General features: G+C 40.7%; 1 protein-coding gene across 14 annotated transcripts in view; it reads right to left on the reverse strand.

Moving 5' to 3' along the window:
• The window catches only part of CADPS (calcium dependent secretion activator), a 495,698-nt gene that overhangs the window by 226,406 nt on the left and 248,542 nt on the right, over window positions 1–20,750 (reverse strand). For all 14 annotated transcript variants that reach the window (XM_037799564.1, XM_037799562.1, XM_037799591.1 and 11 more), the window contains exon 6: window positions 19,707–19,828. In XM_037799564.1, coding sequence (XP_037655492.1) covers window positions 19,707–19,828 — 122 coding nt within the window. The remainder of the gene's footprint in view (window positions 1–19,706; window positions 19,829–20,750) is intronic.

Consider the following 20,750-nt stretch of genomic DNA (forward strand, 5'->3'; position numbering starts at 1 on the left):
TCTGGGCAGTCGGGGAGGGGGGGTGGCCCTAACAATCAAATCTCCCTGATGATCCTAGAGTTTTAAAGCTACTGCAATAGTCTAATCCTTCAGTTCAGTCCTGCCACAGTTTGTCTCTGCCACTGACCCACAAGTCTTTGGTATTGGCGTATGGCTCCTGAGACTTGCAAGTGGGCCCCTCTTCCAGGCTGTGCACCCCGGGTCCTCTGTTGAGGGATGACTGTGCTATGTCGCAGGTGAGTGCCGTCCCCTCAGGGCAGTTCTGGGCTGCTGGGCTGTGTTGGGAGGCTCCCAGTCTGCTCAAATGATGGCTGAATGGGGCTCTGTTAATTCACACTGCTCCCCCTTCCCAGCTCTGGGACATTCAGCTGAGGTTGCAGGGAAGGCTAATGTCCACGCCCAGTTTTGTGGTGTGTGCCTGTTATTTGAAGCACTTCCGTCACACTGGGTTGTCTGGGGTAGCTCTGGGCTATGGGGCTGGCGATGGGCAGGAGTGTTTCCTGTCCACCAGGATGGTGGCTGTGAGCGGACACCCCCCTTTTCTTGGGAAGTTGTGTTGTTTAGTGAATTTTCTTAGCCACTGGATTATTGCCTTTTGTCTCAGAGCTCTCTTAGTTCTGCTCTTGACTTGACGTGTCCAAATTTCAATTCTTTGAAGCTTTCTGTATTGAGCTTCTTAGAGTAATTGTTTTAGAAAAAGCAAAAAGGATTTAAAAAAAAAAAAAAAAAAAAAAAAAAAAAAAAACGGCCCTCCTCAGAGATCTAATGGGTTATTGAAATGCTAATAGACAAAGCAACCAGGGCCATTAAGGAAAAGTGTCCAGGGCAGAGAGATCAGCCTTGCTTCGGGATTTGCATATGCGCCTCAAGGCCTGATCTCCGCCCTTCCCCTTTCTGTGTTCACTAGAACTCCAAAAATCCTCTGCTTTTATTTTGGAGTTTTTCGTGTTGTTTTTTTTCTATGTCTGTCTCCTCTCTGCTGGGCTGGCTGCTCTCAGAGTCTCTGGTGTCTGGCCTCAGTCTATCTATGGTTGGAGTTTGAATCAGTAGAATGAGTTTCCGGTAAGAGTAGCCACTGCAATTCTCCCTTCTCCTTCCTGGAGCTGACAGCCCCTCCTCCCCCGGGACTGAGCCTGGCAGGGAGGGGCGCGGGTCCCCTGGCCGCAAAAACTTACAGATTTCGCTGATCTCAGCAGTTCCACGTTTTCATGAGTGTTGTATGAAGTATGCCCAAAGACAGATTGCTCTGTGGTGTCCAGTCCACGCAGTTCCTGGCTTTTTACCTACTTTCCTGGAGGAGTAACTAAAACATACAGCTCACCAGTCTGCCATCTTGCCCCGCCTGGTAATTATGTTTTGATCACTCAAGCATGCATTATTTCAGCCCACCTCCACCCTAAAGTGAATCTGTCACCATCATTGCCCTAAAAACGAATAGGAAGAAGTAGGATTCCCCCTCTCCTCAAAAAGCTATTATTTGAGGTCTCAAATATATTCAGTTTCACACTGACAGGAAATTCTAACTGAGAAACCCTGGGGTAAATAATGTGTTCATAAATCAGTTGATCACTTGCCCTAAGGCCATTTTTTGCAGGTAGCATTTTTCATGATAATAATGTCTAAATATTTAGCTCTTCACTATGGTAGGTGAAGTAGAGCATTCCTCCTTTTCTGTTTAGATTCACAAATTAGGAAGAAGCGAATAAGGAAGGTGTTCTGTGTGTGACTTGCTCCCATGGGCATAAGCAGATCAGAAGGAAACACTCCTTAGAACGTGCAGAGTTGTAAAGCATCCTACCAGTTCGCATTGCTACAACACAGAACGCTGTCTGAGTTGCACTCACACTCGCTCGGGGCCATGACACAGATAGGGCAGGATACTGATTAGATGCAATTCCCTGTAGGTATATTAACCGTCATGTAGTCATTTTCTTCAGATTCAAGAAAGCATATTAAAATACAAGAGAATTAGAGAGACGTTAAATCAGGAACTCTAAATCTTCTATATTTAATAGAATTTTTTTTTTTTTTTTTTTACAAAATTTCATAACAAATCACTAGCAACATACTTCACACTGGTGGTGACTTACCAGGTATGGGGACAGATTAACAAGCTGTTGTTGTTCAACTCAGGAAATGGCGTCACTACTATCTGGCTGCACAAGCCCCCCTACCTGGATGTTTTCCTTGATTCCTCTCTCCACCCCCCACCCCCCCCACACTATATCTGCTTTCTTTCATGAACATGTTTAATTCAACCATGAGCCTCTGGATGATAGTCTAAAACATCTATTTTTCTTCATTGTCACTCTTACCGAAACCAACATCCTCTCTCTCTTGCTTGGACGACTGCAATAGACTTCCTACTAGTCTGCCTGCTTCTTCTCTCTTTAAAAAAGACCTTAAGACACATACATGTTATTTTTTTCTCCAGATGCTTTTTTTTTTTTCCTGATGCTTTTTAAATAACAGCTTGAGGTATAATTTATATGCCATAAAATTCACCCATTTTAAGTGTCCAATTCAATGATTTTTCGTAAATTTATAGCATTGTGCAATCATCACAATTCAATTTTAGAACATATTCATCACCTCAAAAAATCCTTTATGCCCCCTTGCAGCCAATCATATGCCTGTCCCCAGTCCTAGACAACAACTAAGAAACTACTAATCTTCTTCTGTCTCTATAGTTTGCCTTTTCTGGACATTTCAAAGAAATGGGATCATACAATACATGGTTTTTTTGTGTCTAGCTTCTCTCACAGAGCACAATGTTTTTGAGGGTCATCAGGGTTGTAACTAGTATCAGTACTTCTTTCCTTTTTATTGTCGAAGAGTATGCCCATATGTATAATTTCTGAAGCGTAATGATTAAACACTGCGAGGCCATCATTCAAATTTGAACTAGAATAGTATAGAGTACTCTGCTTCCACTCTTGCCTCCCTACAATCCAGTCCCCACAAAGCCACTGGCATCAAGGTACTCCTATGCTCACAACTGTCTAATGCAATTAAAATAGAACCCAAAGCCCCCCATGGCCCACAAGGACATACAGACCTGGACCTCGTCTATCTCTGTAAATGCTCTGGGACAAACTCCCTTGCTACATACTCAGATACAATGTTTTCTTTTCTGTGCCTTGAATACGACAAGCTCTTCTCACCTTGGGGACGTTAAACTTGCTCTTTCCTCTTTTCCAATGTTCTTCTGCTTCATCTTCAGGGGACTGGATCCTTGACATTTAAGCCAGAACTCAAATAGCACCTCCTCAGGGAGACATTTCCTGACCAGCCATCTAAAGTTTCTCCCCCACTCAGTCATTCCCCTTCACATCACAGTGTTCAGTTTTCTTTATGGCATTCACTGCTATTTTAAATTATCTTATTGCTCACATATTTATTTTTGTGTCTTTCCTCACTAGAATGTACTATGTCTGTCTTATTCATTGCAGTATCACTTGTACCGAGACCAATGCCTAGTGTGTCCCTTTATGTAAACAGCTCTTTAGCTATTGAATGAAGAAACAGGTTAATCCAGGATGCAAAGTGGATCCATAGATTGGAGACAGACAGTTGAGCCACACCAAACTCTGGTTTTTTCTTGTTGTTTTTGTTTTTGGTCGAATTGACAATATTTTTGGATCTTTACTTTTTCGTTTTCTATGAAAAACAGAAATGAAGAAAATTTAATCACTTGTCCCTTGATTAGGTATAGCCTCCTGCAGACAAACTATGTACTTCTGATCAGCACTTCGGGCCTTCAAAATCGGTGCAAATAACACATCATACTGCTGGTTTGGAGTTTTGTGTGATTTACCATCACCCACTTTTTAACAAGGTGCTTGATGTAAATTCCAAGAGACTTGTGGTTTCAGTCACTTTGGCAGCCTTGCTTTGAGGATTAAGCCCTAATAACTGCATCTCTATTCAAAATGTCCCCAAGGTTATGTAGGTTTCTCATATTTCTCAAGTGCCTGAATATTTTTCATTTCAAATATGAGTAAGCCTCTTTCTTAGTTTACTTTTTAAAAAGGAGAACCAAAAGGAAAAGTGACTTCTTTCCTTACAATAAAAAAAAAATTATATAAATTTTCCCTTCTCTATATATGTATTCGTTTTCCTAAACCCTAGAAAAGTTTTGCTGTTAGATAATGAAGTTGGTAGCTAATCTTAGTTTACTTTAAAGTCAGTTTTTTTAAACCTTGATCCTAAGACTTGCCTGAGAGACCCATTTTCACTTAACATGTACAATGTGGATCTGGCATCTTGATCCCTAGTAGGCTAAAAAAATATTTGTGGAATTGTTTGTAATTATTCTATTAAAAAGAACTTATTTTGTTACTAGTTATTATGAAAGACCTGGAAAATTCCCTACATTGATTTATGTTTGTCTCATGTGCATTATTTGTCTCTCTATATTTTAATCCATGACTTTGTTTTTGTCCCCCAGCTTTAACCACCCAAGATCCTGCACAAATATAACTAAGACATTTAATTGCTCTCGCCTCAATGTACAAACACCACAATGTAATCTGCTTGCTTAGTTACATGAAGTATCACTGTATTTATATAATAATTCTAATCATGAAGCTCTTTGTGTATCTAGACAAATGGAACAAATTGAGATTGCTCAGAGGCTGGGGAGTGACCTTCATTTGAATACAATAACTTGCTTGTTGTTTGTATACAAACAGCTGAACCACATCTTAATTGCAAGTGCAAGTTAAAAGCTGCACTGAATTATCTGAAGCTGTCAGAAACAGAGACCTTGAAAGGGTGGTAGCTGAAGAGATAGAGGTATCCCAACAAATTCAGCAAGTGACTTTCAACCACACATTTCTTTCCAGTATATAAAATGGCGGAGGTTGAGAATAAATGTGTTTCCTCAAATAGAGTGACCACTATTGCAGTTTGCCCCAAAGCACAGGACTTTCAGGGCTAAAACTGGAAAATCCTGGGCAAACTGAGATGAGTTGAATACCTACCAACATGGAGGAAATAACCAGCTGTGATGTAATAATAACACTTCTAAGAACTTACCCAGAAGAAACTATCATGGATGAGTATACAGATTTCCATACAACGTTATCTATTCACGTGCATCTCTCTCTCTGTGTGTGTGTACACATACCCACAGATACAGAAAAGCAAATTGGAAAACAACCCCAAAACATTTCAGTGATTACTGCAGAGTATTGGGACCATGCGTAATATTTGATTTTTCATTCCATTAAGTATTTTTCCTCATTTTCTTGCAACAAACATATCAATTTTATGATCAGAAAAAAACATCAAATATTATTTAAAATGAAACCAATAATAAGACCAAGCCCGGTACCTTGTACAGAATAGTTTCTGAATAAATATTATGTGAAGTGGATGTACAAAATACACATTTTCTCCCCATATTTTTAAGCAGCTGCACCTGTTAAGACAGTCCTGAGTCTAAGCTTCCATAGTAAAGTTTGAGTCAAGCCTGATATATTTAAATGTAATTAAACATTATCCTCATGAAAAATTTCAAGTGCCCAACACTTCCATTGTCTAACAGAGAAAGGCTCACTTGCTCAGTGGGACTGGACCCACTGTAGGCTATTTCTTGAAATCCTTTCACATTAATACCTCCCTACCAGTAGCAATTATTATCATAAGCACAGAGCAAGCCGTCTCATAAACCAGGCAGGGGACGAAATCTGGAGGGAGAAACGAATGAGTTAATTTTCTTTTTTGGTTTGGTGTCAATGTCACCCTAATGTCAGCATGTAACATTCTGTAAAAGACACGTCTTTGCTAAAGTGGAGAAAGAACAAATTTGGTACAGCTGAAGAATGATCCTTCAGGGGAATAAAAGACCCAGCTAGAGAACTGATTGTCCTAGTTCCCAGCTGTCTATTACCCAGGAGATTGCCAGAGATGCCTGTCTGGCTTAAGCTTACTCAAGGTCATTCACCAAGACACCTGAGCTCAACTTACAGCCTTGCGGGTGATATATGTAAAGCAAGGTTTGCTGGTAATAATCAACTGCAAACTTATGCAAAAAGAGCCCAGTGCTGTTTATGGCCAGAATGCAACCCCCAGAAGGCACAGTACTAGCCTTGGAAAAGAGGAGGAAAATGGAAATAAGCAGGAGAGTCTTGACTCTGCTTCCCACTCCATATTGAACCCATCTCTTTCACTCCCTTTCCTCCATCATCTCTCACATGACGACTGCCATCTCTGCCAGCTGGTGTCGCTGCTGCTGCTCCTGCTCACGCCCCCTGCTATTGTTCTCCATATGGCAGCCAGAGGCATCTTTTAAAAACGTAAATCCATCAGGTTACTTTTGGCCTTAAAATCCAAACTTCTTGCACTTTGGCCTCCAGTCCCTGTGTGGGTCTGGCTTCAGCTAACCTCACCGAATCATTTGCCTTCCCCCATCCCCTCTCTCTCCTCTCCTCCAGTCACTACAGCCTTTTCTATGCCCCTCAAACGTGCAAGGCTCCTTATCACAGTGGCTCTGAACTCACGATTCTCTGTCCTTGCACAATGGGGTCCTTCTTGTTTAGGTTTAAGTTCAAATGTCACCTTTTCGGGGACACTTGGTGACCAACCTAATTAAAACACGCCCCCCTCCCCAAACCCGCATGCGGTTACCTTCCAACCCATGCAATCGTGCTACAGCTTTGCTTCACAGCATGCTGGAGGTGCCCTGAGCTCACATTTTGGCCAAATGCTCAACGGGCAGAGGGTTAAAATAAACATTGGGCCAAAGTCAAAATCAATTTCACAGAATAAACTTCTAGGAATACAAGAATAAAATGAAATTCTTAACAATTTTGTCATTATTACAATTTTATTATTAAAATTTTGTGAGTCATAATTTAGACTTTTGTTATTATGGTGCAGGAACAATAATTTCTTTGCACTACTGGCTAAAAACTTCCTCTTTGTGCTTCTAGACTGCACTTTTAGGACAGACACCAAAAAGACATATACTTTCACTAGAGATCAGTGGAGGAGTGAAATATTTTGGGACCAGCTCTGCCAATGTGCAGAAATAGTGAGGATGATATTGACAGGAGTTATTAAGCTTTCCTTCCTGATAGACACAGATTAAGGAAAGTCTTACCTCATTTTGTGTAATGTAATGAATGCTAGTGCACCAGAAAAAGATCTAAAAAGATTAGAATTTTGATATCACTTTTCCTGCCTTGTATTATTATTTAAACTTTATAAACATGTCTTAACTCAAAAGGGATATATCTTCATAAAGAAATCAAATTAACACATTCTTTCACCTACACATTCTGTTTACCTACTTTTTCATTTAACTACTTAAAAATCTTAATTGTTTCTTTCATATAAAATAAGAAGTTTTTATAACGATCAATTATTATGATAGCATTTCCATAATAAATATGTGTATATATATTTCCACTGTCTGATAGAATTTCACATTTAACGCACATATGAAAATTGATTCCAATATGCATCTGGAATACTCATCTATATTTGAAAATGAGTATTCAGAAATTAGCAATAAATCAGAATGATGTACTTTGCTTATATTACAAACATTATCACTCTGGCTGGACATGATGGCTGCCAACGTGAATACATGATCACTGAGCATGCACAACTTCAGGCATGATAAAAATGACTTTAAAATACATTTGACTATTAGGCCCTCCAAAGGCAAGACTGAGGTCAAGGCTACATAATGATTTTGACCAAACAGCAAGGCTAAAGCCAAACTTCGGTGCATTTCTAGCCACCATGATTTAAATACACGTCTTGTGTATTTTTCTGCCTGTGCTATTAGACTGTGGGTGACATAATGGCAGGATTTTTGCTCATTTTGTTCACTGCTGGATCCCCAGCAACTTGTACAGTGATTAGCGCATAGCAGCCATTTAGATAAATGAGATAATGAAAGAAAGGCTGACTGACTGAACAAAGGAATCTGGTCAAGAGCATCTTTTGCTTCTCCATCTGTGATCTGATTCTATCCCTGGTTAACAAGTACTTGCAGGGTCAGCATGTGGATCAACACCAAAAGAGCACATTGAACTCATCTTTTAGAGGCTGCTATTTCTGGAAAGCAGGTTGGTTTTAGAGATGTTTTATTTGGTGTCTCTCTGAAGCAGGAAAGTGAGAAAAAGAGAGAAGCATTTGCCAGGCCCTGAGTCGCATAGTTCTGCTCTCCGAGTAGGAACAGGCCGCACGATTTGACTCAGCAGGGAACAAGACAAGGCAGCAACACACCGCAAGGCAGACCTGGGACTGGACACCCAGAGCTTCCTGCCTCTAAGTCCTCTTTCCTAACAGTCCTCAAATACTGATATTGGAACTCTATTTTCCAACACGATGTGCATCCATGTCACACAGTAATGGGAGACAAGAGCTCTCTTTACTAGTCTCTCTCTCTCTAAGATTACAAAAGAGAAAAATCCACAACACCCTGCCTTAATTAGATTGCATAACAGCCTATTTGCCAAATGTCAAGATAACCCCAAATTTACATAGATTTAATTTAATTTCCGACATGCCTAGCAATTCCTGGTGTGTGTCTGAGTATGAGTATGCGTGTTTTGTTCATTCATTGAAAAGTGAGGGGTAATGGATTCACTTTATTTTGCAGACATTTTCTGTTCTTTTGGATATTGAGCACTCATTTGAATGGAGGAATCTCTACCACAATCATCCTTATGATCGTCAAAACTTCTAAGAGTTTTTTAAGCCCATTCCATGGACCCCCTGCTTAGTGCCTCCTACAGCCTTTCACAAATCACCATTAAGGACTGACTCTGAATTAATCAAGATTTATTGAGCATCTATTAAATGTAAAGCATTATAAGAAAACTAGCCTGAAGCTTTTTTCCAAGTACAAATGAGGAATCTACATATAAGTGAACACATTAAAAGAAAACTAAGGAAGGGCATCTAACTGAGAGATTATGTGTCTTAAACTTGGTTCGTACATACAACTTGATTTCGATGGCCTTTGTAGCTGTTTTCATCCTGGGTCCACTGATAGCAACAATAATTATAAAAATAATAACAACTCTTACATTGTGCCAAGTGCTTCACTTATATCATTTCGTTTGAATCCTCATCAACATGCCTGCGATGTAAGTCTCATTAATCTCATTTCGTAGATAAAGAAACTGTGGCTCAGAAATATTTACCAATCTACTCAAGGTTACATCACTGGCACAATGGGATCCAAATTAGGGGTTGTCTCACCCCAAAGCGTGTGCCCTTATGACTATGTAGAAACTTTATTTTCCATATAATTACTGAAATCTTTCCAATCGATTCCAGACATTAGAAGCTGCCTGAAATAACTGTTTCCCTGCCCCCACCCCCTACCCCAAGTCTTCTAAAGTGGAAGCTACAGAGTGGAGTGAGAGCTTTCAGTCCTAACCAGGGAACCCAGGTAACTTTGAAGGACTCCAGAGTTTAAAAACCATAGCTTCAACCTTGGTGGGTGATCTCACTGCCCCCCCTTACCCCTCGCCCCACATGGGACCTGACTCCCAGGGGTGTAAATCTCCCTGCCAACGCAGGATATGACTCCCGGGGATGAATCTGGACCTGGCATCGTGGAATTGAGAACATCTTCTTGACCAAAAGGGGAATGTGAAATGAAACGAAATAAAGCTTCAGTGGCTGAGAGATTTCAAATGGAGTCGAGAGGTCGCTCTGGTGGACATTCTTACGTACTGTATAGGTAACACTTTTCAGATTTTGATATATTGGAATAGCTAGAAGTAAATACCTGAAACTACCAAACTCCAATCCGGTAGCCTTAACTCTTGAAGACGACTATGTAACAATGTAGCTTACAAGGGGTGACAGTGTGATTGTGAAAACCCTGTGGATCGCACTCCCTTTATCCAGTGTATGGATGGATGACTAGGAAAATGGGGACAAAACCTAAATGAAAAATAGGGTGGGATAGGGTGATGATTTGGGTGTTCTTTTTTCTTTTTATTTTTTATTCTGATTCTTTCTGGTGTAAGGAAAATGTTCAAAAACAGATTGGGGTGATGAATGCACAATTATATGATTGTACTGTGAACAGTTGATTGTACACCATGGATGATTGTATGGTATGTGAATATATCTCATTAAAATTGAATTAAAACACACACACACACACACGCACAACCATGGCTCCAGAAGCTTCCAATCGCCCTAATTGGCACCATGCTAAGAAGAGCATCTGCCTTCCCCAGAGGCACCACCCACATCTGCAGCCCTATAGTAAGGTCAGCTCTGTGTACAGCACCAGGGAGAGGGGGGTTTGCTATAAAACAAATAAGAAAATTGAGAACACAACAAAAGTATTATCTCACCAGCACTCTAACCCCTCCTGAACAGAAGCCCTGATTCAAAGAAGCTGAAAGAAAGGGCTTGTGGAGGGCGAGGCCGTAGGTGGCTGAATGATTTGGGGTGCTGTGGCTCTGGACGAGGAATCAGGGAAGACGCTGACCAGTCCCACTCCTCCTGCCTTTGGGAACCAGCTCCTGTCCTATCAGATGGATGGCACTCCTCCCACCCCCCACCCCCAGGGCTGTCCTCTGGCTCCCTAAAGCACTTGGCAAAAGTTCTCCAGTTTTCTTTGGCAGATTTGATTATTTGCTTTCCATGGAGTTTGGAGTCACATAGCCTGGTCTGAGGAGTGGTGGCATTTGCGGGCAGCCTGCCTAATTCTCTAAAAGGGGAATTTTCCTTTGTATATAATGAGGGGAGAATGGTTACCTATTTCTTAACAGAACTATGTGGGATTCAGTGAAATAATAGTGGGGTTTTGTCTATTATTAATATTTCTTGAGAGCTTACTATAGGTCAGGCACTGAACTGCACCCTTAACATGTTGTTTTGACAACAATTCCTTGGGGCAGGCTGTGTTGTTGTCTCTGTTTCAAAGGTGGGGAAACTGAGGCTCAATGAGAAGAATCCACGTGCTTAAGGTCGCCCAGCTAGTGGGTGGTGGAGCAGGGATTTAAACTCTGGTCGGTCTGACTCAACCATATGGTATCACCTAGCTCAGTGCCTGGCACCTAGGAGATTTCAATAAATGGTAGCTGCAGTTGTTATTGATAATGATTTCCATGATGATGATGATCATTATCGTTAGTGGTTCTCCCGGGATTTTGGAAGCTCCTCAAGGGCAGGGGTCGTCTGGCTCATCTTTTTTTTTTTTTTTTAAATCTTCATTTTACTGAGATATATTCACATACCACGCAGTCATACAAAACAAATCGTACTTTCGATTGTTCACAGTACCATTACATAGTTGTACATTCATCACCTAAATCAATCCCTGACACCTTCATTAGCACACACACAAAACTAACAAGAATAATAACTAAAGTGAAAAAGAGCAATTAAAGTAAAAAAGAACACTGGGTACCTTTGTCTGTTTGTTTCCTTCCCCTATTTTTCTACTCATCCATCCATTAACTAGACAAAGGGGAGTGTGGTCCTTATGGCTTTCCCAATCCCATTGTCACCCCTCATAAGCTACATTTTTATACAATTGTCTTCGAGATTCATGGGTTCTGGGTTGCAGTTTGATAGTTTCGGGTATCTACCACCAGCTACCCCAATTCTTTAGAACCTAAAAAGGGATGTCTGTATTGTGTGTAAGAGTGCCCACCAGAGTAACCTCTCGGCTCCTTTTGGAATCTCTCTGCCACCGAAGCTTATTTCATTTCCTTTCACATTCCCCTTTTGGTTGAGAAGATGTTCTCCATCCCACACTGCTGGGTCTACATTCCTCCCTGGGAGTCATATTCCACGTTGGTCTGGCTCATCTTTGCAGACTCACAGGTAGCACCTCACAGCGCTGATACATGTTGGTTTAATAACACCTGCTGGGTGCCTGCCTTGAACACCTGTGCTGGAGTGAGCACTTCAGCACATTCAGCATCATTTGAACAGGGACAGCCATTTAATCTATACAACAACTGAATTTATGGCAAGGAAATGAGTCCTGTTAGAGAGCTTTGCTTAGCATTCAAGGTTCAGTAAGATATCTTCTTTTAGCGGCCTGATTTCTTTCAGAAAGGTAGGGTAACAGAATGGGTTAAAAGGCTTTGGGTTTAGCTCCTGGCTCAGCTACTAATCTGTGCAACTTTGACCAAGTTACTTAACCTCTCTGAATCTCAGTATTACATTAGTGAAATGGAAATAACAATAGTACCTATCTCATAGGTTTCTGTGTGGCATTAAATAAGATGATGACTGTGAAATACTCAGCATAGCATACTTAGCATAACACCAAGTGTTGAATTAATGTTAATGATTACTCTTTCAGATCCAGGCCACTTTTTTTTTTTTTCCGTCTTCCCCACCGCCAAGCAGGAATGAAGCTATGATGACAGTCAGTAATTATATGGTGGTTACTATGTGACAGGTACTGCTTTAAGTATTTTCCAGATGTTCATTCATTTAATCTTCACAAGAATGTGGAAATGAGGCACAAAGAATTAAGCAATCTGCCCAAAATTTTGCAGCCGAGATCTGGACCCAGGATTCTGCCTCCTGATTCTGTGCTTTTGTCCATAACACTGTATTACTGCTGCTATGCACTGACTCATCTATAGCCAGTCTCTCCTGCATTCTGATTAGTGAGGATTTAGTTTCTGGACTGCATCCCATCATTATGTCAGTAATTCTATGACATCCTGTTCTATATTCTTCACGATCACTGAACAACCGGTATAGTGGTTTTCCACTTCTGGGGAGAAAGGTACTGAATTGAATTTCCACTAAACAGTGATGGATAATCAGTCCAGTTCTCTTTACTCCAGCATTAGATACAAGTAGGTAAACAGGTAATCTTCTCAGGCAAAGCATCAGAGGAGGTGAACCAGAAAGAAAAATGGACTTACTAGTTACTTCATTCTTAAAGGGCTATTTTGAAAAGTACATCCTGTTTCATAGTACTCAAGGTTGGACTACTCATGAAATCAGAACTTTCATGAATTTTTCACATTTTGATGAAGCATCAATATCTAAATGCCAAACTCCAGCCATTGCTCAACTATCCAATTCAGGAACTCATACCAACTCTGCACATTTCACCCAGCTAGGAGTTATAATTCCTGAAAAGTCTGCTTAGGTTCTGTCACTCTGGCTCTTCTCTGCACCAGCCAGATGAAAGAATTACAGAAGTGTTGAGGGAGAAGGGGTACCACTTATTGGGACCTGATGAGACTGGAAAGGCTTGGTAACTATATAAAGCAAGTTAGTAAATTCTTGATGGGGTTGGGAGCAGTACTCGGTCCCCCCTCTCCAAAGCGTGTTTTCAAGCCCCCCATTCTTTTCCACCATCTACCCTACTGTTTGTTGTTTAATCAACCAGCCTGTGTTCCCACACCAGCTTTCAAGCAAACACAAATTGGCCTGAAGTAAACATTGGGGCTTCTGAAACGAGCTTTCTGATCTGGACGGCAAGACAATCTTGGAGCATCCCAAATTGTGATTATAATTTTGTTTCCTACCAACCCACACATCTTGTGGGAGCCTAGCAAAATTGAATTTCTCAGTAAATGCTGGCCTATACCATTTAGGATTTAATTTAATTTGTCTTCAAAAGATGCTAAGAGCTAAGCTTTTCCTGAGGAAGGAAAAACAAGAGAAATGGTACCCAAGTTCCCATTCAGTACTAATAAACTGCTCCTGGACTTTGAACTTGAGCATGGAATGTTGAGAAAGGTAGAGAGGGACAGAGCTGGTTTTCAGGAGGCCTCACATCCTTTCCACATGGTGGCTTCTGAAGTTCTCAAAAGCTACAGAGAACTTATCACTCTACGTGCCCAGGCATTTGTTTTTTCCAGTCAGCTTTTCTCCATGAGTCTAGAACTTCAAGGGCTACATCTATTTTATTCACTTTATTCACTACTCTAACACTAGTGCCTGGCAAGATGTATGTGCTCAAAAATATTTGCTGAGCAATATAACTGTGATTCCAAGTTTACTCCTTCGGTTTCAAGATGTAAATCCAACCAGGGCTTAAAATCCTCCAATGGATTCTCCACAGTCTAGGAATAAAGTTCAGGGTCCTTTCCTGGCTTACAAGGCCCTGTGTTGCCTGACCTGCCTTGCTTTTCATTCCCCTTCTTTCAGAAACCTCTAAAGCACACTGCTCTCTTTTCTGTGCCAGGAACACATCAAGCCCCTTCCCACCTCAGAGTCTTTGCACTTGCTATTCCCTCTGCCTGCAAGATTCTCTCCCTGCCTTTTCCAATGCCGGGAACCTTCTCTTCCTTCAGGTGTCAAGTCAACCTGGTCCAAGATGCCACTAGGGCAGCCGCCACCTCACTTCTTTCTACCACAGAGGGCTGCTCATTTTCTTTTCCTTCAGAGCATGTGCTATAATCTGTTATTATCATGTCTGTTTGTTTATTAGTGATATCCTTTTCTAGAATGTGCATACCAGGCGGCCAGGGCCTGATCAATGCGGTTCATGGCTGCAGCCCCTGACCAGTGTGATATCAGACACAAGGAAAGCACTCCACGCACGCTTGTCCAGGGAATGCAAGTGTCTAATCTTCCACAGCATGCACTCACATTTAAATTTCAAAGGAGCCCTGCAAGAGAGAATTCTGTTTCCATATAAACCACCCCAAGGCCCATTACACTGAAAACATTTTTGGTTAAATTGAGGAAGGAAGTGCTGTTAGGAAGCCGATACATGAAGTCAGGAATTGGAGGGCGCCACTTCCTTTCCCGACTTTGTAAATGACTTGATGTGGGGGTGATTTAATAGCATTCAATTCCTGTGAATAATCTGGGCAAAGTAAGTCTGACCCATTCGAAGCTGTACCATTAGGGAAAAGAACATATTTCACAGAAGAAAGATGATCTAGAAATCATTGCGCTTCTCACTCCCCATTCCCACCCCAAATATGGTCTCATCAAATACGGTACCATTTACAAATGCTAGCGCTATGGTAAGATCTCCCACTTAGTGCGTTTTATTTTCTCCTTCCCTCAGAAAATGGCAGGAACCAGTTTGTGTTTTCTAAATCACAGCAATAATGAAATCCATATGTTATGAAGCCCATGGCTTGTCAGGGAGTAACAAACTTGTAAAGTGATCAAATGCCAAGTGGCATCCTTGGTTTCAATTCAGCAGAATATAATTTCAAATGTTAGCACAATATTGGGTTGCTAACTCAAACTGCCTTTCTTCTTAGCAAAATTATTTAAATGCTACGATACTTAATTCTTAGTGCAGGTTTTCTCTGGAAAGTGCCTTAGAGTGAAGGTGGCTGAACAGATTTACTGAGAAGGATAGTGATTTTGGAGTGTATCTTCTCCTTACAGATTTGTCAAATTTCCTTATATCAATTTTCCAAATTACAGTAATTTGCATACCATCTTCCCAAACTTTGCCATTTCCACATACCAACACAAGATCTTTCTTGATTATGTTTTGCTAATATTCAGGTACCATCTGTGCCATTATTTACTGACTATTTTCTATTTAAATCAATTCACATTTTAAATGTCAGTATATTGCTTTTAAAAGGAAATCTTATGTCAATGCTGCAAAAGACAAAGCAGCAACACCAGCCACGAATGGAAGGCAAACACAATGAAATCTAAAAATGCTGTTGTTTTCAGAGCCTGCAGAAGGCTCTGAGCCCAAGGCTGTGGAGGTGTTAAAGACCTACTAGCCTCAAATAGAAACTGTCTTCTTGATCTGGTAAGAAAAACTGAAAAATAAATGGAAAAGGGGTACCTTTTCACCATGTGTTTTATTGATTCTCAATGCCATGTGTTGGTAATACCTAACATAGTCTCTGTTATCAGCAGAGGTAAGAGGTCTACGCTTTGAAACACACTGCCTTAATTCAAGAAAACTGTCTGTGGTATTTCAAAGGAGGTGGAAAAACACAGCTGGGTTCTTGAATCCACAAAGGATTTCCCATCTCCATTTCCATTCCTTCCTGAGATTGCTCATCTATTAACAGGATTTCAATTCCTTCTGCCTCACCACCATTTTGGCTTTCCATCATGAACAGAAATAACATCTTACAAATGAAGGTTATGTTTTAAAATAAATACATCTCTTGAAAACTTTTGGCTGTGTATTCTCCAGGTTTTCCCAGTTAAAAACCCAGGAGAGGAGGACAAGAGAATTTAGAGACATCATATAGCCTGCTTCGAAATAACTCACATACAGCAAATATCATAACAAAATGATGGGGTGGGGGCTCAATTTAGTGGACAGTATAAAAGATTCTGCTGCACCTGCCTCACACATACCAACTTTTTCCAACCAGAAAGTATATTTAACTCATGAGCACAACATTCCTGCATTATGCAAGTGATAAAATGCCCATGCTGGTCAGGGCCCTGGTTGTAAGTGAAGAGACGGCATTTATAAAGGAGGTGAGGGAGAACTCGGAACCTTCATCATTGGCTCTGGCCAGCAGAGACCAACATTTCCAATAGATGTTAATGGGTATCAGTTGAAATGAGTTTGAGAAACTCAGGGATAACCAAAGTTAAACAGGCTTACTTAACGTTGGAAATCTTAGAGCCTTTAAAATGCTATTGTACACTGTGAATAATTCAGAAAGATATGATTATTGCATCTCCTAAACTTAGATAACCAGGTTACTCCTTCCCAAACCCTCCTTGTTTTTCTTGGAGTATTTTCCATGTTGGCATTCCAAAGAACATGCCCTGACAAACTGGATTATGTCATGTCTTCCTTGATTGGTGACGGCACTTGAAAAAAAAGAAATGCTAAATTCCATGTAGATACACCACAGGGCAAGATGTTAGCCTTCCAGTTTCCACAGTGGAACACTTGGTAGCAGCAAAAATGGAATTCATGAGTAATGAACAGAACAGGCTTGGATGGGATTTTGGTTTTAGAAAATAAAAACTGTAGGCATCAGATGGCTATAGGAATAGTCAAAGACAATATTCAGAAGACAAATAGGAGAGGAAAAGGGCTAAACTTATCAGATGATGAAGTGGAATTATAAGGATAGATAAAGATAACCCCCAAAAGAACACTTTTTGGGACAATCAAAATCAAGTAGGAGGGATGACAACTGGAGATGAATAATGGGAGAAATGTAAGTAGAAGGGGGGAGGAAAAGGAGAAGAAATAAAAGCTTCAAAGAAAAGAAATGATGGAAAGGATTCTGAATAAGTCAAAACTAGGGAGGCAGGAAAAAAATGGACCTGCACAAAAGAAGCTCATTCATCCTACCTGATAGAACTGGAGACAGAGGAAAACTATCAGAACTGAATTATGACAAAGAAAAAAGTAAAGAAGAGTATTGGAAAAAGAACGGTGGGTTTAGAAGGAAGATAAGCAGCTGTTACAGGGGGATTTATACAAAAGGGATAAAGAAAGAAACAGAAAGAAACATGAGTGTTGGTTCATTTCAAGCTCAGGGTGTATCTCTTCGGGATACTACAGGAATGGCAAATTCAGGGGACCTGTCACTTCCTCCCCCAGGCAAACATCACTAGTTGGTCATGGCCCTATTTTTCTCTGAATACAGATTTGGCCTCAGAATCCTTTTTAACACAGCACTCCAGGTAGCCACTACCAATTATTTGACTTGACCCTACTCATAAAAGCTGCATTCTTAGTGTATTTAAAAATAAACCAACCTGCTATGGGGTTTTGATAATACCGTCTAACTGACGGAAGAGGAATCAACAAAATATGCTTCTGGCTAGAAAAGCAAAATGTTTCAGTGATATATTTCGTATATGGATACAACGAATAAATATGTATATGAAATATGAGTATTTCAAGTAAACAGACCCAAGCATTTCAAATTTATTTTTAATCTGAAACTCTGTTTCAAGCATTCATAAGCACATGAAAATCAACTCATCATTTACCCTGGCAACTGAAACCTTTAAATCCAATAAAGTAGTATGAATTCTGTTTTGATTATAAGAGCGCACATGAAACAATAGACTATTAGAATAATCAGAGCTTTCTCCTTCCATCCTCTGTGTACTCTACTGGGACCAAAATCTTAAAAGCTGGCCGAAACACAAAATAGGTTCTTCTCCCATCAATTACACTTCTTTAAAAAGCACATCTAAATAGTGCAACATAACATAATAGCACTGATAATGATCAGCTCAAGGTCATTGCTGGGGAGAAATTGGGATTTCACTAATGGCAGTAAAAAAGAATCAGCATTCATTATCACTTTGAAAAAAATATGTAAGCAAAGAAAGGAAGGATGGTGTGCGACAAGCTACGTTGGTTTCCATTTCTTCCCACACCGGCACATTCTCCTTAATTTCACCCAGCTCCGAGCATCTGAGGCCTTGGCCTATTCATGCAAAGAACCACCTGAAGGCAAACAATGCCCTTAGAGTTTTCTCTAGTCCTGGAAACATTCAGTGCTTTCTTGGAACTATTTTGTTTGAACATCCTGGTAAGTTATTTGTGTTCTGCCAAACAGCTCATAAGGCTCTGGGAGCCAAGAGGCAGTGTGTTGCTGTTAGGGCTTACCCTTTTTAGGACTCTCTTATGAATTAACAACAACGAGAAGACACTTATTAGTCTCGGCTGGCTTAACTGGGATAGAAAACGAAAGGAGAGAGGCACAGGGTAGGGAGAGGAGCGAGGAAGTGAACTTGAGAATCTTTGAGACCCGAGGGCCCATTAACCCAAATGAATTCACCATTCTCTCCCCTGTGGACCATTGTAAGGGTCCCCTAACTGCTTTCCAGAACTGACTCTGCCCCGCTCCACTTGCAGCCAGAATGATCTTTTCAAAGTATGTATCTAATCGTGTCTTTTCATGCCTCCCTAACAAGGCCCTGCATGGTCTAGCCCCTGCCTGCTTCCGTAGCAGCTTGGAGCACCACGCCCCCTTGCTCTCTGCCCTCCAGCCCCATTGGCTTTCTTTTACTTCCTCCTTGCCCTTGCTTACCCCAGGGTCTTGGCATAAGCTGTTCAAACTGCCTGGAATGCTCTCTCTACCCCCATGCCCCAGTTCAACTTTTATAATCTCAGCTCAAATGTCACATGTGTCCCAAGGAAGTCCTACTCTCATTCTGATGCCACAAGTTGCTTCAGGTCCTGCTTCTTTCTGCTCTCCAAGAACCACTTCCTTCTCAGCATTTATAACTATTTGTAATTATATGTTTCTGTGATTGTCTGATGCATCCACTGTAAGCTCTGCTATGCCAGTGATTATTTTTCTTTCCACTGTGCAACACAGCACCTTATACACACACACACAGGGCATTTGATAAATATGTATTGATAATGAATTAATGTATTACGTCCAAGTTAACATATTGCTTTGTTGATATATTCATAAATGTGACAAATAGAGAAAGGTTTTGAAAAAATTGCTTATCCTATACACCAAATATTACTTATAAAACATAATAAAACAAATTTATATCAAATTCTTCTGCATGTCATATTTCAGGATGGAATGTGTGGCTAAACTCTCTAAGATGAATACATAATGCCTCCAGAAAGGAGACTATTTCTTTAATTCCCTTCCATTTTCTGCTTTGAAGGAATTGGAATCCTTGTTATAGTTGCCACATAAAATAGACTCAAGTCTTCTTGCTTGAAAAATAAACAGGTTTATGTCTTCTAGGACCTTCTGAGGAAACCAGGCCTTGGAGTTGGCCAAAATAGAGCCAACGAGAACAATCTTCCGGAAGATGAACCATGGGGAAACATAACTTACGTTGGTTTAGAAGCCTCGGCTTGGTCAGTCTGTAGTTTCTCTCCTCCTTCCACCTCCATTGTGCAATACACAATGCGATTTGGAGCCAAGGATTTGAGGCCTTGGACTTCCATGATCACCACCTAGAAACAGAATCACATGTAGTAGAGGTTATTACCAAAGCCCATGTGTAGCATCACCTGGAGGAAAGTATCTAGATGAGAAGAAATTACAAGGAAAGCCAACAGGTATCTGGAGGCTTCTAGCAGATATCTACCTGTCATGCTGCAACTAGTCTAGCATGAAGATGCAATTCCTCATCGTGTAGCTTACTGCCTCCCAGATGGAAAGACAAAGCTTACTAATTCAAATACTCACAGGGGCCATACAGGTAAGGTAGTATGGGGTACTCTATTCTGTGTTAAATATATATGATCATTTTTTAATTTCCACAAAGAAAGAGGCTCTCCCCTATTTCCTGAAAAATAGTCTAAGTTTTGATTCAGCATTTGGCAGAGGCAGAGGCCCAAGAATGTATCCACTTTTCTCTTTACCATAAAGTAAGTGACAGTGCTAGTACTAAGATAAAAGGCAAGTACCATTCAGCATTAGTATTAGAGATGCAATAAGGAGTTGTGGGGTCTGTGGCAAACTGGAAAAGCACAAACTCCAGCTAGAAAAAGGAGTCACTACTCAGTTGCCACCCATTGTTGCCTTATCTTGCCCCAGTCCAGATTTCCAGATACTCCAATGTTTCCTACTGGATGTTGAAAATCTGAATCAAAATCAACTCAGAAATCTGATTTTGAAACGTTGACCAATAATCCAAATGCGGGAAATCAACGACACAAACTTTTTTCAGGCCGACAGTTTTGGGACAAAACTGAACATGTCTGCAGCCACGTAGTCTCTGGTCTAGAAGGAGGGAAAACGCTGGTGTCAAGATGGACTAAGATATGTCACTTACAATTCCTAGCACTTTCCATCTCTACCCCAAACTGCACACAATTATCTGCTCTTCTAATCATCCAGGGGTATGATGCTCTGTCACCGACTGGGGGTGGG

Source organism: Choloepus didactylus, chromosome 1 (assembly GCF_015220235.1).
Source record: "Choloepus didactylus isolate mChoDid1 chromosome 1, mChoDid1.pri, whole genome shotgun sequence".
Classification (NCBI taxonomy): domain Eukaryota; kingdom Metazoa; phylum Chordata; class Mammalia; order Pilosa; family Megalonychidae; genus Choloepus; species Choloepus didactylus.